Raw genomic sequence first — 24409 nt, 5'->3', positions numbered from 1 at the left:
CTAAATAGGACCTAAGAAATGTTTTTTCACTGTCTTTTTAAATAGAACATATTCAGTTGAATGCACTTCTGAAATCTCTCTTTGTTAACCACACAAGATTTGGAAACTGAAAAAAAATTGTCCCCAGAGGCTTGGCTTGTTAAGGTGTTCTGAATGTTAATGAGCCCTGGGACACTGAATTCCTGCACTGAAGAGCTGAAGGCTGAACAAGCCTCTGGAGCAGTACTTGGAGTCAGTGTCAATTGGAGACTGCACATTTTAATGAATTAACAGGAAAAAATATTACAAGACCTAAAAAATATGTTTTGTCACTCATTTTAAAATATATTGCATTCAGTTTGGGTATACTACTGAGATCTGTTGAATTAACCACAAATGATTTGAAAACTGAAATCAGAATATTCCCAGAGGCTTGGCTTGTTCAGCTGTTCTGAATGTCAGTGAGCCCTGGGACACTGAATTCCTGCACTCAAGAGCTGAAGGCTGAACAAGCCTCTGCAGCACGAAAATTCAGCAGCAGCCTCCAAGTTGCTGCGGATGTCAGCAGCCCCCACTGAGGCCATCCCTGCCCAGAGACCGTGGGGGAATGGGCAGACAAGGAGAGCGTCCCTGGGGCTGGGGCAGCACAACTCAGAGGCAGCAGCGGCTCCAGCTGGGAAATGGAGTGTGGAATGTGGGTGGGAAAGCCCTGCCTGGGCTGTGCCAAGCAGGACAGACAAGCCCGGACTCCCATTCCCCAAAAAAACTCTTTTAAGGAGACATTCTAAAGGAATTACAGTTATGTGCTCTGAGTTGAACTCACTGGAGAAGTACCATCAAGAGATTCTTAGCAGTCAAAACTATAAAACAGCCTTTACTGGGAACTTGACAAAATCAGAGAAACTTTGGCAAAACGTTTATTAAGACATTGTTGTTGGTTTGATTATTCAAGATTTTTCTAATCTTGAGATTTCTTAATTAGCGTATTGATGAGTGTGTTGGGTTTTATTGTCAATTAATTATTTATGGGTTTTTTATTGTGAGATAGGATTACAAGAAAGGTAAAATAGGCTTAAGATATTTAAATGGTAGAAAGAAAATGTTATTAAAAGTAACTAAAAGAAAAAATGTTGTAATAATTAAAATAAGCTCTTTAGAACACTTTTTTTTACAACTTTATTTTTACTGACAATGTAAAGAAACGAAACTTAAAATTTCTAGTTATTTATGTTTTCTAGAATAGTCTTTATTAGTTTACTTTGGGAGAGAAGTTTTTCTTGTTAAGGTTATGGAGATTCTTTTACAAGAGGAAAAAATAGCTTTTTTTCTGGGTCTTAATTTTGTCATGGATAACAGTGCTCTGGGGGATTTTGTTATTGTGAAGTTATTTTTATTGCCAGAAGGTTTTTTACAGCTTGTTGATGGGCCATGTTGACTTATGGGGTATTGTTTTAAAAATAGTTCTTTAAAGGTAAAAGTGTTCATAATTTACTTTTTAAATTATTTTTATCTCTTGGAATACAGATCTTCTCTTGGGAATACTGGATTACTTTTTTCCCGCCTGTTTAAGCTTTTTATGTAATTACAGTTATTTTAATAGTTCCTTTTTTTTTAGCATGGAGGCTTTTCTTTGATATTAATTTGAATTTTTTATTAGTTTTATGTATTTTAATGAAAAATAGATTTTTTGGGATTTAATTTCTTCTTTACTGACTTTGATGGTTTTATGTTTGTTTTTTTATATGCTTGTATTTTTTTTTTCTTTTACTCGAGGGAGGACTGAAGTATTGAAAGGATTAACACCTGACCTGCCAGTAGCTTGTGGTTGAAGTTGTGGTTGGGTTAGGATTGGTTTTATGGTTCATTTTTGTTGGGTTTTTTGTTTAACTTTAGTTCTAGGGTTGAATTTGTGCGTTGTAGGTTGTATGAGTTTTTTGTTTTAATTGTCTTGGGGGAAGCGGACTTGATGGTAAGATTTTAATAGCTGTGGCTTGCTTTGTTCTGGTTAGGCGTTTGTAGCCTCTCTTGTTTTCCTGTTTGGTAATTGTTGGCATTTGGTTTGGTTAGAATGGGGCTGATGGAGGGGGTAGGGGGCAGCCTGGAGAGGTGGGAAGGGGCTCAACCTGTGGCAGTGTTGCTTGATTTGGTTTGGTTTGGTTTGGTTTGGTTTGGTTTGGTTTGGTTGGGTTGGGTTGGTTTGGTTTGGTTTGGTTTGGTTTGGTTTGGTTTGGTTTGGTTGGGTTGGGTTGGGTTGGGTTGGGTTGGGTTGGGTTGGGTTGGGTTGGTTTGGGTTGGTTTGGTTTGATTTGAGTTGGTTTGGTTTGGTTTAGTTTGGTTTGGTTTGGTTGGTTTGGGTTGGTTTGGGTTACTTTGGTTTGGTTTGGTTTGGTTTGGTTTGGTTTGGTTTGGTTTGGTTTGGTTTGGTTTGGTTTGGTTTGGTTTGGTTTGGTTTGGTTTGGTTTGGTTTGGTTTGGTTTGGTTTGGTTTGGGTTGGGTTGGTTTGGTTGGGTTGGGTTGGTTTGGGCTGGGTTGGTTTGGTTTGGTTGAGATGGGGGCTGGGGCCAGGGCCTCCTGCTTCTTTGTTGACTGGGAAAAAAAGAGGAGGTTCCTGGCTTTTTCATCTTTAACATTTGTGTTTCACAGAGACGTGTTCAGTATCTTGGTGGTTTAACAGATTTTCAGTTACACAAAAATTTTGTATTACTTTTTAAAATTCTTCTCATGTCAAACTACAACAGACATTCAACCAACAAAAAACTCTTCTCAAATCATTGCCTTGGCCCATTCAACTTCACAAACTCTATGCCTGTTCAATTTAATGTTAATCAAAATTTGCAAGAGAAACAGAAAAAGAAGACACAGAAAGACAGAAAGACAAAAAAGATACAGAGAGGCCCACACAGAGCTACCAACTCCTGGATTCCAGTGGTGTTCAGATGGAAAATCCAAGAAGAGGTAGGGTCAAGATGGGTGCTTGCCTTGTGGTCATCCACCAATACCCCTTGATCTTCCTGGGCCCTTCCCCCAGGTGGGACTTGGGCTCATTTGGTCCCTCAGGAGCTGGGCTGGGGGCTCCAGAGGTGGCTGTGGAGCATTGCCTGTGCTGTGCCAGGGACTGGCAGCCACTGCTGGGCTGGGATAGAGGCTCTGGGGGGATTGGGGTTCCAGGGCAGGGCAGCTCTGGGGTCACAGGGCAGGGCAAGGCTGGACCTACCCCTTCTTCCTCCCCCACACATCAAATATTTCCAGCCAACAATCTCCTCTGGTCTGTCACAACAGGCAGTGTTGGAGGTGAAATCCCAATTCTGGGCATGGGCACCTGGCCAAGAAGTACAGTTCTTTCCCATAGGAAGGAAAGCACAGAGCCCCAGTGTTTGGAAGGCAGGTGAGAGCCTCAGTAGGCCAAGGCAATCCAGACTTTTCAGAAATGACTTATTTTGTCTGGGAGCTATCTTTGGATGAAGGGAATTTTGGAGGTCGAAGTCCAATCTCAGCCATGGGCACCTGGAGAAGCAGGACAATTCTTTCCTATGGGAAGGAAAGTGCAGAGCCTTCCCCAATGTTTTGGAGACAGATGGGAGTTGACCCTTGTAAAACCAATGCAAGACAGACTTGTCCTGGCAATATTGCTATGGGAACAATCCCTGGATATAAGGAAATTTGGAGGTGAAATCCCAATTCTGGCCATGGGTGCCTGGAGGAGAAGGAGAGTTCTTTTCCATTGGGAAGGAAAACATGGAGCCCCAGTGTTTCATTAGCAGATGAGAAGCGACCCTCAACATGCCAAGGTCAGTTGGACCAGTCAGGCAGTCCATGGGAGGCCAAACCAGTCAGACATGCTCTGTGTCTCCTTGTTTTTAAGAGGCCCCAAATGTCACAATGGTGCCTTGATTCCATGGGGTCCAGCAGTGTCATAATGGACCCTTGGTTCAGTGGAGTTGCACAATGTCAAAGTGGCCCCCAGGTTCCAGAAGGCCCCAAGTGTCAGAATGGTCCAAATGATTCCATGAGGCCTCGCAGTGTCACAATGGTCTCTGTGGTTCCCCAGGCCCCACAATAACATGTGACTCTTCTGTTCCATGAGCCCTGAATGTCACAATGGACCTTTGGAACTTGGGGGTTTGCAGAGTCACAATGGTCTCCTTTGAACTCTAGTTTCAATGGGGTTTAACAATGTCACCATGGCCCCAAGGTTCCATGCATCCCTGCAGTGTCACAATGGTCTCCTTTGGTTGCCCAGTGTCAGAATGGACCACTGATGACACGAGGCCCTGCAGTGTCACAATGGACCTTTGGTTCCATGCAGCCCTGCAGTGTCACAAAGGCTTCTTGGTTTCAGGAGGCCCCACAGTATCATAATGGTGCTCTTGGTTCTGTGGGGACCCGCGGGGTCACAATGCTCTCACTGCTTCCATGAGGCCCCACAGTGTCACAATGCTTTGCTTATTCCATGAGGCCTCATAGTGTCACAATGGTCTTCATGATTCCATGAGTACCCTCAGTGTCACAATGGCCCTTGGTTCCATGAGGCCTTGCAATGTCACAACGGACCTTTGGATCCATGGGGTCTCACAGTGTCACAATGGTCTCTTGGTTCCATGACACCCCAAAGTGTCACAATGGTCTCCACAGTTGCATGAGGCCCCACAGTGTCACAATGGACCCTTGGTTTGATGGGGCCTCTCAGTGTCACAATGGTCCCTACATTCCATGGACTCACAGTGTCAGTACAGCCCTCTTGGTTCCATGAGGCCCAGCAATGTCACAGTGCTTTCCATGATTCCATGAGGCCCCACAGTGTATCAATGGTCCCTTGGTCTCACAGGGCCCCAGAGTGTCACAATGGTCCCTTGGTTCCATGGCCCTGTGCTGCTGCATTCCCCCCTCCCCTTCTCAGGCCACCCTGCCAGCTGAGAAATGCTCCTTGGGCCTCGGCCTTGGCCAACAGTCCCTGGGCTCAGCCCCTCTGCAGCTCCTCACAAACATTGTCTGCTCCAGGCACTGCTGCTGCCCAGCCAGCTCCTGCTTTCTGTAGGAGCAGCCCTGGGAGCTGTTTTTGTTCTCTCAGTTGCATAACATCCCTGTTCTCACATTGCCAAAGAAAGCTGTTGGTGCCAAGTGCGGCCAGGATGAGCCATTGCTGGGACTGAAGCCCCTCCTTGGGGCCCTGCAAACAGCACTCCAAAAGGAGCCCTTGGAGCTCTCCTGGGCCAGCAACTCCCTCTGAGTGGGGCCTCTCCCAGCCGGGAACTCTCCCGTTTGCTGCACTTGGGGATCCCGAACAATGATGGAGCCTGGGCCGATCTGCCCCCCCCCCCCCCCCCCCCCCCCTCCAGGCTCAACCCTTTGCCCTTTGCTGGGGAGATGCCAAAAGATCCACAGGGAGCATTCCCTGCCATCAGGGAAATTTCTCACATGTGCCTGGCACTGACTCTTTGTGTCTGTGTGCACACAGGAGTGCCTGTGCTGGGAAAATGTGGCAGAAATGCTGCTCTCTGAGGGGTTGGAGTGCCTTGGATAGCTGAGCCAGTCAGGCCTGTAAGTGAGGTTAAGTCACGAAGTATAAGCTAAGCTAAATGCTGCTAAGAGTTTTTCTTTTGCTAACTTTTTATGTTGAATATAAGTTAAGTTGAATATTGTTAAGTGTTATTCCTCTGTTAGATTGCTAAGTCATAGGTTGTAAGTAAGGTTAAATACTGTTAAGCTCTGTTCTTTTGCTAAATTCTGAAGTTGAAGGTATCAGTTAAGGCTAAGTCCTGTTAAGTTTGAGCTCTGTTAACCTTTTGGGCCGTATTCCTTTTATCCTTGCCCTCACTGTCATTTTCTCACACACACACAGAGGAACAGTTCTCGGTTCATTTCTGGTTTGGTTGCCTGGATTTCGTTTTTTGTTGCTTTGTTTCCTTGGAGTGTCTGAAGTGTCCAGGCAGGAGCAGAGTGACTCTTGCCAAAGAACTTTGTGCTGCTGTCCCTTAATATTAAATCTGGTTTTTGCTGATCCCTTTCTGGGGCTTTTTTCAGTGCTCTCAAGCCCTTGTTCATAACAGGGTGAAGGCTCTGGCCCTGGGGGACACAGGGATTCTGCCGGGGGGTCCCTGTCCCCCGGTACCACCCCGAGAGCGCCGGCCCCCCTTCCCCGTGTCAGGCTCTGGGGTCGATCTCGTGGAACATCCTCTGGGGGAGGCTGCAGGGCTGGAGGCGGGGGGACCCAGGGGGACAGGGGCCCCGCTGTGCACGAGCAGGGTTGGACTGCTCTGGGGGGAACTGTGAGGGGGCTGGGGCAGAGTGACCTCCCCAGTGACCTCGCACAGCTCCTGTGATGTCACACCTCCTCCTGTGATGTCACACAGCCCCTGTGATCTCACACAGCTCCTGTGATTTCACAGAGCCCCCAGTGATGTCACACAGCTTTTTTGCAATGTCACATTGCCACTTGTGATGTCAGAGCCCACTCTAGCATGTCACAGAGCACCTTTGTGATGTCACAGAGCCAACTCTGAGATGTCAGCCTGGAATGTCAGGCAGTTGCACTGTGATGTCACAAAAGACTCTGATGTCACAAAGCCACAATATGATGTCAGAATCAGTTCTGTGATGTCACCACCTGCTCTATCATGTTACACAGCCACCCAGTGATGTCACAACCCAGTCTCTGATGTCACTGAGCCACCCTCTATGATGGCAGGATCTCCTCTATGGCCATACACCCTACTCTATGATGTCACAGAAGCTGTGTGATAGCACAACTCCCTCAGTGATGTCCCAAAACACTCTCTGTGATGTCATACTGTTATGAGTGGAAAAGTTGGCCATTTTTTTAAAAAGTTGCAGAGTTCACAGGTTGGGCCAGTTGCTGCCAGGGTGGAGTTGTAACTGCTTGTTGTTGTAATCACCTGTTGTTATTAGTTTTTCGTTAACTACCTGTTGTTGATGGTTGGGAATCCCCCTTTTTTTCGAGCAGCACCCTGCTGCTTCCAGGAGGATGGCACTCGGAACAGTTAAGAGGATGGGACAACCAAGTTGGCATGCAAATGACATTGGGGTTGGCATGCAAATGAGGAAGCCCTTCACCAAACCTAGCAAAAACCCCTAAAAACAATGAACCAACATGGAATTGAGGGATCAAAGTGATGTCTAGACGTGAAGAACAGAATCCAGTGCCTGCTAAGACTCTTTTTACCCCTCACCCTAACCTAAAAACATGTTGGCTGGAAAGAGGACCTCAAATGTCAGACCAAAAAAACTGGGAATCTCCTGGTGCTCTCGTGAGGACAGGAGCCACAGCTGTGCCCGCAGACCAGTGGACACAGCTGCACTTTTCCTCCTACTGTGTGCCACCCCCAAAATACGCATGAGACCTGTCAGTCCTTCCCATGCGAGCTGATTTTTAATAAAGGCATTAAAAGGAGAAAGATCTCCTGCCCTATTTATTTCAGCTGGGCGCTTGTCTGGGATAGCTGTGCCTGAAGAGGACATCAGGACTGGGATGGCCGCCCACACTGGAACTCCAGGACAGCTGGCTATCAGGACCAGAGAAAATCGGCTTGGGACCAGTGATGCAGAGGAGCACTGGACTGGTGAGAAATATCTGGTGCTGGGAGTAGGGGGCAAGCGAGTGTGTGTGAGTGAGATTAGGGCTGGCAGCTCGGACCCTCAGCCTGAGTGTGGACCCCTTAGTACCGCGGTTCCAAACCCCCACGAGGGGGCCAGCCAGGAAAGGGGGGAAGCGAGTGGAATCAGTGTGAGTGAGTAGCCTCCTAAGGGGTAAAGAGGGCCCCCCTCTGGGCATGTGGAGGAAATAGTGTATGAGTAGCACGCACCCCAAAAGTCCTGACAGGGGGAAGTAATCACAAGTTGCAAGAAGGATTCGGGCAAGCCCACAAGTCCTGCAGGCAAATTAAGTCCTTACAAAGGAGATCAGGCACGAGTCTCGGCAGGGAAAGACAGGATCTCAAGTTTTTGAAGTCCTGACACATAAGTCCTAGCATTAGGGAAATTACGCAAACTAGAAATTAGACATTTCTTTTCTTTTAAAGTCCTGAAGAAAGGGATCAGGCAAATCTGAAGTTCAGTGGAGGAAGCAGAGACTCCTCAAATAAGATTTTTCTTGAGTCACCGTTTAGTGCATTCTTTTCGAGTAGAGGCACCTTTGTGATTTTTTTCTGTTGAGACCGAAAAAATGGGAGGATTTAATAGTAAGAAGAGAGGCAAAAGACTGAGGAATATACCCTCCTCCTAGTCCCTTAGGTCAACTGCTAGAGAGATGAGATTCTATCGAGGCCATGGAGGGATTAGATAAGGTTAAGATTATTCATTACTGGGTAGAAGTCTGGCCAGAGTTAGATGTGCAAGGAGGATGGCCATGGTATAGGACAAAAGACAAGTAGATGTGTCAACAACTGAGTCACTATCTGACAGCTCGAGGAGATACTGATCCTGAGCAATTATTGTATGTGGCTTGTTGGCTAAAGAGTGCTATTGGGGATGAAGGTGTGTGAATTTGTAAGGTGCAGAGGAAGAAAGAGGGGACTGAAAGAGGGGATGCTGGAGTTAGAGAGAGTAGTAAAAGGTGGGACCTCCTGGACTACTGGCCTCCGGATTCCCCTCCACCTTATCATCCTCTTCCTCAGGCACCTCAAATGGCAGATCCGGCTTTTCCCCCGGCTGCCATCCCATTCTCGCCTCCTCTAATTCCTTCTTCTACCTCTTTGGCTTCCTCTGTGGTAGACCCGGTATGTCCCCTGGTGGCCACTCCCTCACCACCCCCTTTGGTTCCTCCAGTGGCTTCTGCACCACCACGAGTACATACTCCACCTGTTTCACTCTCCACCCCTTCTCCAGCTCCACTTAACATGCACTCAAGCTCTTCTCCCCCTCCTACTGATGTCTCTTTACCTCCTCCTAATTGGGACACAAGTGTTCTCCCAGCTCCAAAGCAAAGAGATGTGAGAAAACTCCTAGGCATGTTTGGATACTGCAAGTTATGGTTAGATCAATACACGCAAAGTGTAAAATTTTTATACAATAAGTTGGTAGGTCCAGACCCCATAATTTGGAAAGCAGAAGACGATCAACAACTGGAGAGCTTAAAAGACAAGTCATCTTCTGCCCCGGTCCTAAGCTTACCAGACGTCAGGAAGTGCTTTGATCTGTTTGTATGTGCTGAAGAGAGTATAGCCTATGGTGTACTAACTCAAGAGTGGGGAAGCTGCAGGAAACCTGTGGCTTACATCTCCAAGTTGTTGCATTCGGTGGCTAGAGGCTGGCCAGTTAGTAAACAAGCAGCAGCAGCAACCACAATCCTGATAGAGGAGACCCAAAAATTGACCTTATAAGGAAAAAGTACATACTCCTCACAATCTTAAAACAGTGCTGAAACAGAGAGCTCAGCAGTGGCTAACCAATGCAAGAATATTAAAATATTAAATAATACTAATGTACACAGATGATTTAGAATTCATCACATCAAATGCCCTCAATCCAGCACAATTCCGTATGGGAGAGCCTATAGAAAATTTAGAACATGATTGTCTTGAATTGATTAACCTTCAAACAAAAGTAAGAGAGGATTTAGAAGATCAGCCTCTAGCAACTGGAAGAATCTTGTTCATAGATGGCTCCTCAAGGGTAGTAGATGGAAAAAGAGCTTCAGGTTATGCCATCATAGATGGAGAAATTTTACAAATTGATGAAAAAGGGAAACTACCCCAAAACTGGTCAGCCCAAAGTTGTGAAATATATGCCCTGAAAAGAGGATTAGACTTACTGGAGGGAGACCAGACAACCATTTATACAGATTCCCAGTAAGCATTTGGGATAGTTCACACATTTGGGAAAATACGGGAGGAGCCTGGATATCTAAGCTCAAAAGGAAAAAGCTTAGCCCATGAGAACCTGGTCAAGTCCGTATTAGAATCATTACAGAAACCAACAGAAACAGCAGTGGTCCATATGAAAGAGCCCCAAAAAGGAGACAATTTTGAAGTTAGAGGAAACCAACTGGCTGATCAGATAGCAAAGGAGGAAGCTTTAGAACCAGGGGATCCAGTGAAAGTTTTTAAAGCAGAGACCACACCTGACAGGGGAGAAAGAAGAGAGGAACCCATATTTAGTGAAGAAGAACAGGAAGTTATAAAAGATTTAATGTTACACCAAAGGCAACCAGGGGAATAGGTAATCTCGGATGGATGGGTGTTTTTAAACAAAGCACTTGTTCAGACAGTGCTAACAGTATTACATTATTGACCCACTGGAGAGTCCAAAGACTATGTGATCATTTCCTAAGAAATAACCTAAGCATAAGTGTAAATGACCTAGCAAAATCAATTACAAAAGAGTGTTTAATTTGTCAAAAAGTGAACCAGAATGTTATGAGAAAGGTAGCAGCCAGAGGGAGGGAATTATCTCTGTTGAAGATTGCAATGCAAGATGTTTTCAATTATCATCTGTATGGCAGATTATCTTTTGTCAAGTGGGCAGTTTGCTTTATCTCTCTCTTTGACTGACCACATTCACACCTCCCTTGGGAGGGGACATCTGCTGATAACAGACTACTGAATGTCACTGCATGACTGATAAGAATTATAACATCCCCTTGTGAGATGCTGTGCCCAGAGGGAGGAGCCAAGCATTGCTACCCAGATATAATCCAGAAATTTTGAGACACCAGCACAGCTTTCTCCACAGGATTCCCAGAGGAACAGCAGCTTTCTCTCCTTCCACTGACTCTTCAGAGGAAGAATACATCCTTCTCTACAGATCCCCCTTGTTCCAACAGAACCACACCTGATAATTCAGGAGGACTGCAGCCACATTTCCAATAGGACTGCCACCAACACCCTGACCCAGAGGGTGTCAGGTTGGGTTCTGGACTCTCTCAGTGTTGTTCTAGTGTACTGCATTGTTTATTTTATTCTTTTTTTTCTTTTCCCTATTAAAGAACTGTTATTTCCTGCTCCCATATTTTTGCCTGAGAGCCCCTTATTTAAAATTTATAGCAATTCTGAGGGGTGGGGAGGGTTACATTCTCCATTTCAGGGAAGGTTCCTGTCTTCCTTAGCAGACTCCAGTCTTTCCAAACCAAGACAGATTTTGGCACCCAACGTGCATCTAGAGGGCACAGAAACAAAAAGGGAATAACAGTTCTTGAATAATCTAATAATTTGTGTGTGTGCCACTATAGAAACCTCATTAAGCGACACCATGTGGTCCAGCTTGCCCTGGTTTGGGTGGCACGTGATTGTGGCTGTATTTCTCCCATTTGTAGGCCCTTATCTAAACATGGGTCCTATAACCAAGGCTACTGTGTCTGTTATGCGGTTTGTTTTATGGGTGAATAAGGTGAGGAATTCATGGATTTTTAACTTCCTCTGGAAAGCAGGCACATGGATTCACAGCTATCACACACTAACAGTATGGTTTTGGGGTTACTTTAATAATGGCAACTGCTGTAAGGAAATGACACTGGGTGAAATCTTCTCCCAACCCTTTAGCCACTTCTTTGTGTCCACACCACCAGATTTTGAAGGGTTCAGTTCCACTCTGAATATTAATGATATCATACAGTGGCTAGTGTTGCTGATAAGCCTGTTCTATTTAGCATTTAGAGAGAAGGGGTGACTAAACTGGATAACCACCCTGACACCAACCCCAGAACCTAACATGCCACCAGAGTCTAGGGATGCTGCTGCCCCAGAGCCTGACCCTGCCCCACAGCCCACCCCAGATGTGAACTACCCAGAATGGGTGGGGGGTCTGGTGAAGGAGATTCATGAGATGGGCCAGATGCTGAAAGGATACACTTCCCCAGCTGGTGAGGAAACCTCTCCCTGCCTTGAAGAGGCAAAGTCTAATAGTGCAGCAGTGGAACCCACAGATGTTACAACTGTCCAGGTTCCAGCTGAATTGCAAAGGCAGTCACAGCCAGCAGCAGTTGCCCCTCTAGAAACATGGAGATCTAAGATGAAAGCAGAGCACCCAGATAGGGGAGGGCCCTCACAAGCTACCGGAGTGCCAGAGGTTGCAATCATCACCGAGTCCCTGATGTACGAAAGTCTCTGTAATCTGCACAAAGACATTGTACAACAGGGATGTGAGGCTTGTACAACCTGGCTACTTTGGGTCTGGGAAGTTTTGGGTACAGGTGTCCAGCTGGATGGTGGTGAGGCAAGGAATTTGGGACCCTTGACCCAGGACTCAGGTATCAATCAGATTTTTGTAAGGGAGCCAGGGTCCCTTTCTCTCTGGGAGTGGCTTTTAATGAGTGTCAGAGAGAGGTTTGTCCACAGAGAAAGAATGCAGGAGCACCACCATAGAATGTGCTGGAGGACCCTTGAGGAAAGGATCTAACAGCTGAGAGAAGTGGCAGAATTATTGGAGGTACTCTTTGGGAGGGATGGACAGCATGATAATGACCCCAACAAGGTCAGGTGCACAGGGCAAATGTTGTGGAGCCTGGCAAACCTGGGGCCATCCCAATACCCCACCTTTATTGCAATAATTAATGCCCATAATAACCAAAAGACAGTGGGTTCTGTCACCAACAAGCTTAGAAACTGTGAGAGTGTGATCAATGACCCCACGCAGGATTATGTCTCTGCTGTTATTAAGGACCACAGAGGGAGATGAGGGAGGAGGTGAGGAGGAACAGTTCCCATATGGCACCAGTGCAAATCCCAGGCCACAGTCACAGCCCAACATTCCCCAGCTAGAGAGAGAGGGTACACTGCATGGGCTGACCTGTGGTTCTTCCTTCATGACCATGGGGAAGACATGGGAATGTGGGATGGGAAACCCATTTCTGTCCTGGCAACACGGGTGCGTCAACTCAAGGAGGGAAACACCAACCAAGAGAGTTCCACTAAAGTGAAGGTAGCCTCAGCCTCCTGTGACCGAGCTGCCAGGTATAATCTGTCAGATCCCCTTGAAGGAACCTCTAGTATGTATGCCCAGGAAGGAAATGATAACCAGGGCTAGGGGGACACTGACTCTAGCCAGGAAGAGGCACAGCAAAAACAGATCTTCTGGATTGTGTGGACCCGATGGTCTGGCACATCAGAGCCACAAAAATATGATACCTTATTTGATACTTGTGGCATTCACATTTTCTGAAAAATTCTGTCGCCCAGGATTTTTCTCCTGGGAAGCGGAGAAGACTCAGAGAAAAAGGAAAACAATAATTATCTCATTTTCTTCTCCTGTGTTTTGTTCCTTTGGAATGTGTTTGGAGATTTTTTATCAACAGGTGATTGTTTCATTGGTTTCTGGTATGTTTTCACTCATTGGCCAATTAGGGCCAAGCTGTGTCAGGACTCTGAAGAGAGTTACGAGTTTTCATAATTAGCTTTTTAGCATTGTGTAAGTATCCTTCCTGTATTCTTTAGTATGGTTTAGTTTTGTATTCTTTAATATTATATAGTATCTTAAAATAATAAATTATCCTTCTGAGAATATGAGGTCAGATTCATCATTCCTTCCTTCATCGGGGTACCCCACTAATACAATTGATACTGGTGTGCAGTGTACCCTGATGCCACCAGGACATGTGGGGGCAGAACCTGTTTCTGTTGCTGGGGTGAGGGGGGATCACAGCAATTGACCCTGTTGGGAGCCCAGGTGAACCTGACTGGGAAGAAGTGGCAGAAACATCCTATTGTGACTGGCCCAGAGGCCCTGTGGATTCTGGGCATAGACTTCCTCTGGAACAACTTTACAAAGACCCAAAGGGACTCAGGTGGGCCTTCAGAATAGCTGCTGTAGAGGTAGAGGACATTAATCAATTAAACATCTTGCCTGGACTATCAGAAAACCCATCTGCAGTAGAACTCCTGAGGGTGGCAGAACAACAAGTGCCAATGGTCACCAATTACACCGCCAGCAATATTGAACAAATCGAGATTCTGTGATCCCATCCACAGAATGATCCATGAGCTGGAGAGCCAAGGGGTTGTCAGCAAGACCCACTCACCCTTCAACAGTCCCATCTGGCCTGTGCACAAGTCTGACAGAGAATGGAGATTGACAGTGGACTATCGTGCATTGAATGAAGTGACTCCAGCACTGAGCGCTGCTGCGCCGGACATGCTGGAACTCCAGTACGAGCTGGAGTCCAAGGCAGCAAAGTGCTTTGCCACTACTGACATTGCCAACCCATTTTTCTCCAGTCCTTTGGCAGCAGAATGCAGGCCTCAGTTTGCTTTCACCTGGAGGGGCGTGCAGTACACCTGGAACCGACTGCCCCAGGGGTGGAAGCACAGCCCCCCCATCTGCCATGGACTGATCCAGGCTGCACTGGAAAAGGGTGAGGCTCCAGGACACCTGCAGTGCATTGAGGACATCATTGTGTGGGGGAACATGGCAATGGAAGTGTTTGAGAAAGGAGAGTGGATCATCCAGATTCTGCTGGAAGCCGGCTTCACCATGAAGAAGAGCAAAATCAAAGGACCTTCCCAAGAGATCCAGTTCCTGGGAGTAAAGTGGCAGTATGGGTGGTGTCAGATTCCCACTGAGGTCATCAATAAGATCCCAACAACGTCTCCATCAACCAGCAAGAGGGAAACACAAGCTTTCCAAGGTGCCATAGGCTTTTGGAGAATGCACATCCAGATCGTGAGCCTCTATACCTGGTCACCCACAGGAAGAACGATTTCCACTGGGGCCCTGAGCAGCAACAAGCCTTTGTCCAGATCAAGCAGGAGATTGCTCATGCAGTAGCCCTTGGCACAGTCAGGACAGGACCAGAGGTAAAGAACGTGCTCTACTCTGCAGCCAGGAACAATGCCTTGTCCTGGAGCCTTTGGCAGAAGGTGCCTGGGGAGACTCGAGGTTGACCACTGGGATTTTGGAGTCGTAGCTACAGAGGCTCTGAAGCCAACTACACTCCCACAGAGAAGGAAATCTTGGCTGCCTATGAAGGAGTCCAGGCTGCCTCAGAGGTAATAGGCACTGAAGCACAACTCCTCCTGGCACCCCGACTACCGGTGCTGGGATGGATGTTCAAAGGCAAGGTTCCTTCCACTCACCATGCCACCAGTGCTACATGGAGCAAATGGATTGCTGTTATCACACAGCGTGCCCATATAGATAAACTGATTTGTGCTAGTATTTTTGAGGTACTTACAAATTGGCCTGAAGGTGAACATTTTGGTGTCACAGATGGAGAACAAGAACCAGTGACACAGGCAGAAGAAGCTCCTCCATATAACCAACTGCCACCAGAGGAAACAGGTTACACTCTTTTACTGATGGTTCCTGTCGCATCGTAGGGATGAACCGGAAATGGAAAGCAGCCGTATGGAGCCCCACATGACAGGTTGCACAAGCTACTGAAGGAGAAGGTGGATCAAGCAAACTTGCTGAACTCAAAGCTGTTCAACTGGCCCTGGACATTGCTGAGAGAGAGAAGTGGCCAAAGCTCTACCTCTACACTGATTCATGGATGGTAGCCAATGCTCTGTGGGGATGGCTGGAGAGGTGGAAAAAGGCTAACTGGCAACATAGAGGGAAACAAATTTGGGCTGCTGAAGAGTGGAAAGACATCGCTACCTGGGTAGGGAGGCTACCTGTGAAAGTCCGCCATGTAGATGCCCATGTACCCAAGAGTAGGGCCAATGAGGAGCACCAAAACAATGAGCAGGTAGACCAAGCTGCAAAGATAGGGGTGTCCAAAATAGACTTAGATTGGGAACATAAGGGGGAGTTATTCCTAGCTCGATGGGCCCATGATGCCTCAGGCCACCAGGGCAGAGATGCCACCTATAAGTGGGCACGAGACCGAGGGGTGGATCTAACCATGGACAGTATTTCTCGGGTTATCCATGACTGTGAGACGTGTGCTGCCATCAAGCAGGCCAAGCGAGTGAAGCCCCTCTGGTATGGTGGGCGGTGGTCCAAGTACAAGTATGGGGAGGCCTGGCAGATTGACTCCATCACACTGCCCCAGACACGCCAGGGCAAGCGCTACGTGCTGACCATGGTGGAAGCCACCATTGGATGGTTGGAAACCTACTCTGTGTCTCATGCTACAGCCCCGAAAACCATCCTGGGCCTTGAAAAGCAAAGACATGGCACCCCTGAGAGGATCGAGTCAGACGACAGGACTCATTTCAAGAACAGCCTTATCAACACCTGGGCTAGGGAACATGGCATTGAGTGTGTGTACCATATCCCCTACCATGCACCAGCTGCAGGAAAAGTGGAGAGGTACAATGGACTACTAAAAACCCAGTTGAAAGCTTTGGGTGGGGGATCTTTCAAAAATTGGGAGCAGCATTTAGCAACGGCCACCTGCTTAGTCAACACCCAAGGTTCCACCAACCGAGCAGGTCCTGCCCAGTCTGAGTCCCTGAATGTAATAGAAGGAGACAAAGTCCCAGTGGTACATATCAGAGGTTTGTTAGGGAAGACTGTGTAGATCAATTCTGCTTCGAGTACAGAAAAACTGATTCTTGGGGTTGTCTTTGCTCAGGGACCAGGTTGCACGTGGTGGATAATGCAAAGAGATGGAACAACACGATGTTGTTGTTCAGGGAGATCTGATTGTGGGGTAAGAATGATATGCAATATCACTGTTCATTGGATGTTACTACCATTGTCTGTACATTAAACCATACAGACATGAGATAGAGGGAAATGTGTAAGTCTTGAAGGTCTGGGCAAGTGGAAGATGGAGAAGGAAATTTGTAAGTGTTGAAGGTCTGAGCAAGTGATAGATGGAGCTTTAAGTGACTAAAGTGAAAAGGGGGAATCCTGCAGCTCTGTAATAGAGGGCCTGGATTCAGTGGTCCAGTGTGGGGATGTGATGAAGGCATGATGTGTATTGCTTGTAATTTTGGAGAAACAGATGGAAATATGAATAATGCATGATGTGTTGTAGTATGTTGATGATATGGGGATAAGGGGTGGAATGTCCTGGGGTGACGTTATGATGCTTGTATCCTCATTCATCTGTTCTGTGCCTTTAAGACCGGCTCTGAAGAGTGGATATTTTGTTTGGGTTTCTCTTAACAGGGACACAGAGACGAGCAGTACATAGGGCTGTTTTTTGCTTCTTGCTTTCAGCTTGCTGCTTTGCTTGCTCTCTTTTCTGCTCTCGCTCCTGCTCTGCTTTGGCCTCTGCTTATTAGCTAGTTTAGCTAAACAGTCCAAATTCCTTCCTGGACTGTTTCTCCTCTCCTGTTTCTGTGACCATCTCGAACCTGCTCCGGACTGGGACCCGGGAACACTGAAGGTTTGGCTGCAGCAGCTGCCCCAGCGCCGGAGGGACTGAGAACAGAGCAGCCACCCCCGGAAGAGACTTTCTGATTTTGTCATCTTTCTCAGAGCGGTGTCATCTGGTATTGTTCATTTTGTGTGCTGGGGGGTGCTGTGCCTGAAATAAATAGGTTCTTTCCACCTCTCTCCAAGGATTTTTTCCCTTTTTTCCCGAACTGTTTGGGGGGAGGGGCTGTGTGGGTTTTGCTTTCTGGAGGGGCCCCCTTTGCAGATTCTTTAACAAATTTGCCCTAAACCAGGACAGTCCCCAAGGTCCCCAACATCCCCAGTGCCCCCAAGGTCCCCAGTGCCCCAACATCTCCAGTGCCTCCAATGTCCCCAAGGTCCCCAAGGTCCCATCACCCCAACATCTCCAGTGTCCCCAAGGTTTTCCAAAGTCCCCAAGGTCCCCATCACCCCAACATCTCCAATGTCCCCAATGTCCCATCACCCCAACATCTCCAAGGTCCCCAACATCTCCAATGTCCCCAATGTTCCATCACCCCAACATCTCCAAGGTCCCCAATGTCCCCAACGGCCCCAACATCCTCCATGTTCGCAAGGTCCCCAAGGTCTCCAAGGTCCCAAACATCTCCAGTGTGCCCAAGGTGCCCATCATCCCAATGTCCCCAGGGTCCTCAAGGTCCCCATTGCTCCAACATCCCCAATGTCCCCAGTGTCCTCCATACTCCCAAGGTCCTCAAGGTCCCCAACATCTCCAATGTCCCCAAGGTCCCATCACCCCAACATCTCCAAGGGCCCCAACACCCTCCATATTCCCAAGGTCCCAAAGGTCCCCAACATTCTCCAATGTCCCCAAGGTCACCAATGTCCCCAATGTCCCCATCACCCCAACATCTCCAATGTCCCCAATCTCCCCAACATCTCCAATGTCCCAAAGGTCCCCAACATCTCCATGATTCCCAAGATCCCCATCACCCCAACATCTCCAGTGTCCCCAGTGTCCCATCAGCCCAACATCTCCAAGGTCCCCAAGGTCCCCATCACCCCAACATCTCCAAGGTCCCCAATGTCCCCAACAGCCCCAACACCCTCCATGTTCCCAAGGTCCCCAAGGTCTCCAAGGTCCCAAACATCTCCAGTGTGCCCAAGGTCCCCATCATCCCAATGTCCCAAGGGTTCTCAAGGTCCCCATTGCTCCAACATCCCCAATGTCCCCAGTGTCCTCCATACTCCCAAGGTCCTCAAGGTCCCCAACATTTCCAATGTCCCCAAGGTCCCATCACCCCAACATCTCCAAGGGCCCCAACACCCTCCATATTCCCAAGGTCCCAAAGGTCCCCAACGTTCTCCAATGTCCCAAAGCCTCCTATGTCCCGGAGGTCCCCATCACCCCAATGTCCCCCAGGTCTCCAATGTCCCCATTGCCTCCAAAGGTCCCCAACATCTCCGAGGTCCCCGAGGCCCCATCAGCCCAACATCTCCAATGTCCCCAAGGTCCCCAACATCTCCAATGTCCCCAAAGGTCCTCAAGCTCCCCAGCACCCCAACATCTCCAATGTCCCGGCTGCAAACAGGACCCAGCTCCAACTTCCTTGACCATGGGAGACGTTCTCTCCCCATTTTTCTTTTAGTCGAGACAAGGGGTCAGCGTCAGGGGTCACCATGTGTCGTAGGAAGGAGACCCGGACACCAGGTGGTTCATCACAGGTCCAGTTTATTAAAGAAAGCATCAAACACATATACAGCAAATATTAAGCTCATTAATATTCTGTAAGCCAAGCAATCTATTGGTTAAACTATGCCATTAACTCATCCACATTCCTTTGGGCCTACGTTCTCTACTTCTCACACCTTGCTGTCCATTTCTTTATCATCCTCTGCTAGGCCCAAGGACACGTTATCTTTGCAGGTGCAAGATTTGGAATTAACCATGGTCTTGTACTTTTCCATTCTTTAGCCTGCTGCTTTCTTAACAGACACCCTGCCTGCAAAAAGGCCTCTGCCCTAGTTAGGACATCTCTACCAAATCAATTCGGCTGTGTCCTCTCTCCTCAAGCCACCCTTTGACAAAACTCTTCACATCCCCAAGGTCTCCAATGTCCTCAGTATCCCCAAGGCCCCATCACCCCAACATCTCCAGTGTCCCAAAGGTCCCCAATATCTCCAGTTTCTCCAAGGTCAGCAATGTCCCAAGGTCCCCAACATCTCCAAGGTTCCCAAGGTCCCAATCACCCCAACATCTCCAACATCTCCAAGGTCCCCAAGGTCTCCTCACTCGTGTCCCCTCTCCCCCAGGCTTGTCCCCGGTGTCCTGCCACCCCGTCCTGGTGGGTTACGTGCTGTTCCTGGTGGTGGCCCAGCTGCGCAGCGGCTCCTGGATGTGGTCCCATCACCCCAACATCTCCAGTGTCCCCAGTGTGCCATCACCCCAACATCTCCAATGTCCAAACATCTCCAATGTCCCCCAGGTTTCCAATGTCCCCAGTGTGCCATCACCCCAACATCTCCAGTGTCCCCAGTGTCCTATCACCCCAAAATCTCCAATGTCTCCAACGCCCTCCACCATCACCATGTCCCCAGGGTCCTCAAGGTCCCCATCACCCCATCATCTCCAATTTCCCAAGGTCTCCAATGTCCCCAGTGTCCCCAAGGTTCCATCACCCGAACATCTCCAATGTCCCAAGGTCCCCATCACCCCAACATCTCCAAGGTTCCCAATGTCCCCAAGATTCCCAAAGGTCCCCAACATCTCCAATGTCCCCAAGCTCCCCAAGGTCCCCAAGATCCCCATCACCCCATCATCTCCAATGTCCCAAAGGTCCCCAACATCTCCAATGTCCCAAAGGTCCCCAACATCTCCATGATTCCCAAGGTCCCCATCACCCCAACATGCCCAATGTCCCCAAGGTCTCCAAGGTCCCCAACATCTCCAATGTCCCCAGTGTTCCAATGTCCCCATCACCCCAACATCTCCAATGTCCCCATCACCCCAACATCTCCAGTGTGCCCAAGGTCCCCATCATCCCAATGTCCCCAAGGTCTCCAGTGTCCCCATCACCCCAACATCTCCATGGTCCCCAATGTCCCCAAGGTCTCCAAGGTGTGTCCCCTCTCCCCAAGGCTCATCCCCGGTGTTCTTCCGCCACGTCCTGGCGGGTGACACGCTGCTCCTGGTGGTGGCCCAGCTGCCCTGGGTGTTCCTGTGGGGCGCCGGTGGCTTCGTGCCGCACGCAGACATCCCACACAGGGACATCCCGCACGGGGACTTCCTGCACAGGGACATCCCGCATGTGGACATCCTGCACGTGGACATCCCGCATGTGGATATCCCACACGGGGACATCCCGCACGTGGACATCCCGCACGCGGACATCCCACACAGGGACATCCTGCACGCGGACGTCCCGCACAGGGACATCCCGCACACGGTCGAGCCCTTCAGGGTGGAGAGGAGCGCATTCTAGTGTCTCACCAGGTTCCTGGGGGACGCCAAGGTGAGGAATGGGGTGGGAGGGGTTGTGGGGGTTGGTGGTGGGGGCTGTTGTGGGGTTTGGGGGGTCCATCGAGGTTATGGGGGTCCATCAGGGATGTGTGGTTATGGGGTTCCATCAGGGCCATGGAGATATGGGGTTATGGGGTTCCATCAAGGCCATGTGGTTATGGGGGTCCATCAAGGTCATGGGGGTCCATCAGGGTTATGGGATGAGGGGTTTATGGGGGTCCATTAGAGTCAGGGGGTTATGGGGGTCCATCAGGGTTATGGGGTCATGTGGTTATGGGGGTCCATCATGGTTATGGAGTTATGGAGGCCCATCAAGGTCATGGGGCCATGTGGTTATGAGGGTCCATCATAGTTATGGGGTTATGGACGTCCATCAAAGTAATGGGGTTATGGGGGGTCCATAAAGGTCATGTGGTCATGGGGGTCAATTATGGTTATGGGGTTATGGGGTTCTATGAAGGTTATGGGGTTATTGAGGTCCATCAAGGCCATGTGGTTATGGGGGTCTATCATGGTTATGGGATCATGGGGTTATGGGATATGGGGTCATGGGGTTATTGAGGTCGATCAAGGTCATGGAGTTATGGGGTTTCATCATGGTTATGGGGTTATGGAGGTCCAACAAGGTCATGTGGTTATGGGGGTCTATCATGGTTATGGGATCATGGGGTTATGGGATATGGGGTCATGGGGTTATTGAGGTCGATCAAGGTCATGGAGTTATGGGGTTTCATCATGGTTATGGGGTTATGGAGGTCCATCAAGGTCATGGGATCAGGGACGGTTCATCATAGTTATGGGGTTATGGGGGTCCATCATGGTTATGGGGTCATTTGGTTATGGGGTTCCATCATGGTCATGGGGTTATGAAGGTCTATCAGGGTCATGGCATTATGGAGGTCCATCAAGGCCATGTGGTTATGGAGGTGCATCAGGGTAAGTGGTTATGGGGGTCCATCAGGGTTATGGGGTTATGGAGGTCCATCAAGGTCATGGAGATATGGGGTTCCATCATGGTTATGGGGTTATGGAGTTCCATCATGGTTATGAGATCATGGAGTTATGGAGGTCCATCAAGGTCATGTGGGTTTGGGGGTCCATCATGGTTATGGGATTATGGGGGTCCACCAGGATTATGGGGGTCCATCAAGGTCCTCGGGGTCTATCAAGGTCGTGGAGTTATGGAGGTCCATCAGGGTAATGGTGGGTCACCAGGGTCATGGAGTTATGGAGTTATTCAAGGTCACGTGGTGATGGGAGGTAACCAGGGTCATGGGGTTATGGAGCTCCATAAGGGTCATGGGGTCACGGGGGTACATGGAGGTCATGGGGTTATGCAGTTCCATCAAGGTCATGGGGTTCCATTAAGATCATGTGGTCAAGGGGGATCACCAGGGCTATGTGGGGCCACCACGGTCATGATGGTCACCACATGGCCATGGGGGCCAACTGGGGTCACGTGAGCCACCTCTGACCCCCTGACCCCATGTGCAGGTAGGTGATGGTGCTGGGAGGGCTCAAACCCCACCCAACCCAAACACCCCATGGTCCCACCACACATCTCATGGTCCCACTGCTGACCCCATGGTCCCACCACCTCCCCATGACCCATCATCCATCCCATGGTCCCACCACCATTCATGACCCCCCTGGTGTGCAGGTGATGCGCTGGGAGGGCTCCAACCCAACCCAACCCAACCCAACCCAACTCAGCCCAACCAACTCAACCCAACCCATCCCATCCCAACCCAACCAACCCAACTCAACTCAACTCAACCCAACCCAACCCAACTCAACTCATCTCAACCGAACTCAACCCAACCCAACCCAACTCAACTCAACTCAACTCAACGGAACTCAACCCAACTGAACCCAACACAACCCAACACAACCCAACCTAACCCAACCCAACCCAACTCAACCCAACCAACCCAATCAACTCAACCCAACCCAACTCAATCCAACCAACCCAATCAACTCAACCCAACCCAACCCAACTCAACTCAACCCAACCCATCTCAACCCAACCCAACTCAAGCCAACTCAACCAACCCAACTCAACCCAACCCAACCCAACCCAACCACCCCATGGTCCCACCACCCATCCCATGACCCATCACCCATGCTATGGTCCCATCAGCACCCCATGACCCACCCAGCACCCCATGGTCCCACCACCACCCCATGACCCATCATCCATCCCATGGTCCCACCACCATCTTATGACCCCCCTGATGTGCAGGTGATGCGCTGGGAGGGCTCCAACCCAACCCAACCCAACCCAACTCAACCCAACCCAATGAACCCAACCCATGGCCCCACCACTGATCTCATGACCCCATTGACCCTCCATCCACCCCATGGTCCCACCACCCACCCCATGACCTCACCACCCACCACCCACTCATGGTCCCACCTCATACCCAGGCGATGCGCTGAGAGGGCTCCATGGCCACCACCAGCTTCAGGGGTGCCACGCAGATCTATGCCCACGTCACCGAGGACATCGGCACCTAGGGGACCTGTGGTGGCGGCATCTGGAGGGACGTGGGGACGGTGGCCACCATGATCTTGTGGAGATGGGGACATCAGGGGACACTTGGTGGTGGCTGGAAGGATGTGGGGATGGTGGCCACCATGATCTTGTGGAGATGGGGACATCAGGGAACACTTGGTGGTGGCTGGAAGGATGTGGGGATGGTGGCCAGCACATCACCATGGAGATGGGGACATCAGGAGACACTTGGTGGCATCTGGAGGGATGTGGGGACGGTGGCCACCACATCACCATGGAGCTGGGGACATTCTGGGGACATCAGGGGACACATGGTGGCATCTGGAGGGACATGGGGATGGTGGCCACCATGATCTTGTGGAGATGGGGACAAGAGGAGACATCAGGGGACACGTGGTGGTGGCATCTGGAGGGACATGGGGATGGTGGCCACCATGATCTTGTGGAGACGGGGACATTCTGGGGAAACTGTGGGGACACCGTGGGGACAGCGGTGCCACCGCGGCCTCGTGCAGCTGCCGGGACCGGGGGACGTCCCCTGGGCTCGGTCACCCGAGGGACGCGGGGACATCGGGGACCGGACACAGATAGGACCTGGGGCCACCCTCACCCCCTGTCCCCACGGCCACCAGTTACCCAATGTCCCCACGGCCACCAATGACCCGATGTCCCCAAGGCCACCCTCACCCCAGTGCCCCCAAGGCCACCATCACTCAATGTCCCCACGGCCACCACTGACCCAATGTCCCCAGAGCCACTGTCACCTTGATGTCCCCTCCTGGTGCCACCATTGTCCTGATGTCCCCAAGGCCACCAATGACCCAAGGACTTGTGTTCCCTGCTGGTGCCACCATCTCCCCATTGTCCCCAATGCCATCATTGTCACCTCAGTGTCACCGCTGCTCTCGTGTCCTCTTCTGGTGCCACCATCTCCTCAGTGTCCCCAAGGCCACCAATCCCCCGATGTCCCCACGGCCACCAATGCCCCGATGTCCCCTCCCGGTGCCACCGTTGTCCCCGTGTCCCCTCCCCCAGTGACCAAAATCCGATTTTTTCTTCCATTTTTATTCATTGCCTTTGTTGGGGACATTTGGGGACTTTTGGGGAAACTTGGGGACATTTAGGGACATTTTGGTGCCATTTGGGGCCATTTGGGGCCATTTGGGGCCATTTTGGGACATTTTGGGAACATTTGGGGC

The 24409-nt window shown here is 49.6% G+C and overlaps 1 protein-coding gene across 1 annotated transcript in view; it reads left to right on the top strand.

The window, feature by feature from the left end:
- Nucleotides 1-23212, top strand: part of LOC134433874 (olfactory receptor 14J1-like) — a gene marked incomplete at its 5' end in the record, with an annotated part of 33301 nt that extends 10089 nt beyond the window's left edge. Inside the window, one exon of the mRNA XM_063182575.1 lies at nucleotides 23177-23212. Within this exon, the coding sequence (XP_063038645.1) occupies nucleotides 23177-23212 (36 nt within the window). The remainder of the gene's footprint in view (nucleotides 1-23176) is intronic.
- Between the last annotated feature and the right edge of the window lie 1197 nt (nucleotides 23213-24409).

The sequence above is a fragment of the Melospiza melodia genome, unplaced genomic scaffold (assembly GCF_035770615.1).
Source record: "Melospiza melodia melodia isolate bMelMel2 unplaced genomic scaffold, bMelMel2.pri scaffold_28, whole genome shotgun sequence".
NCBI lineage: Eukaryota > Metazoa > Chordata > Aves > Passeriformes > Passerellidae > Melospiza > Melospiza melodia.
This window is presented reverse-complemented; position numbering and strand designations above follow the sequence as displayed.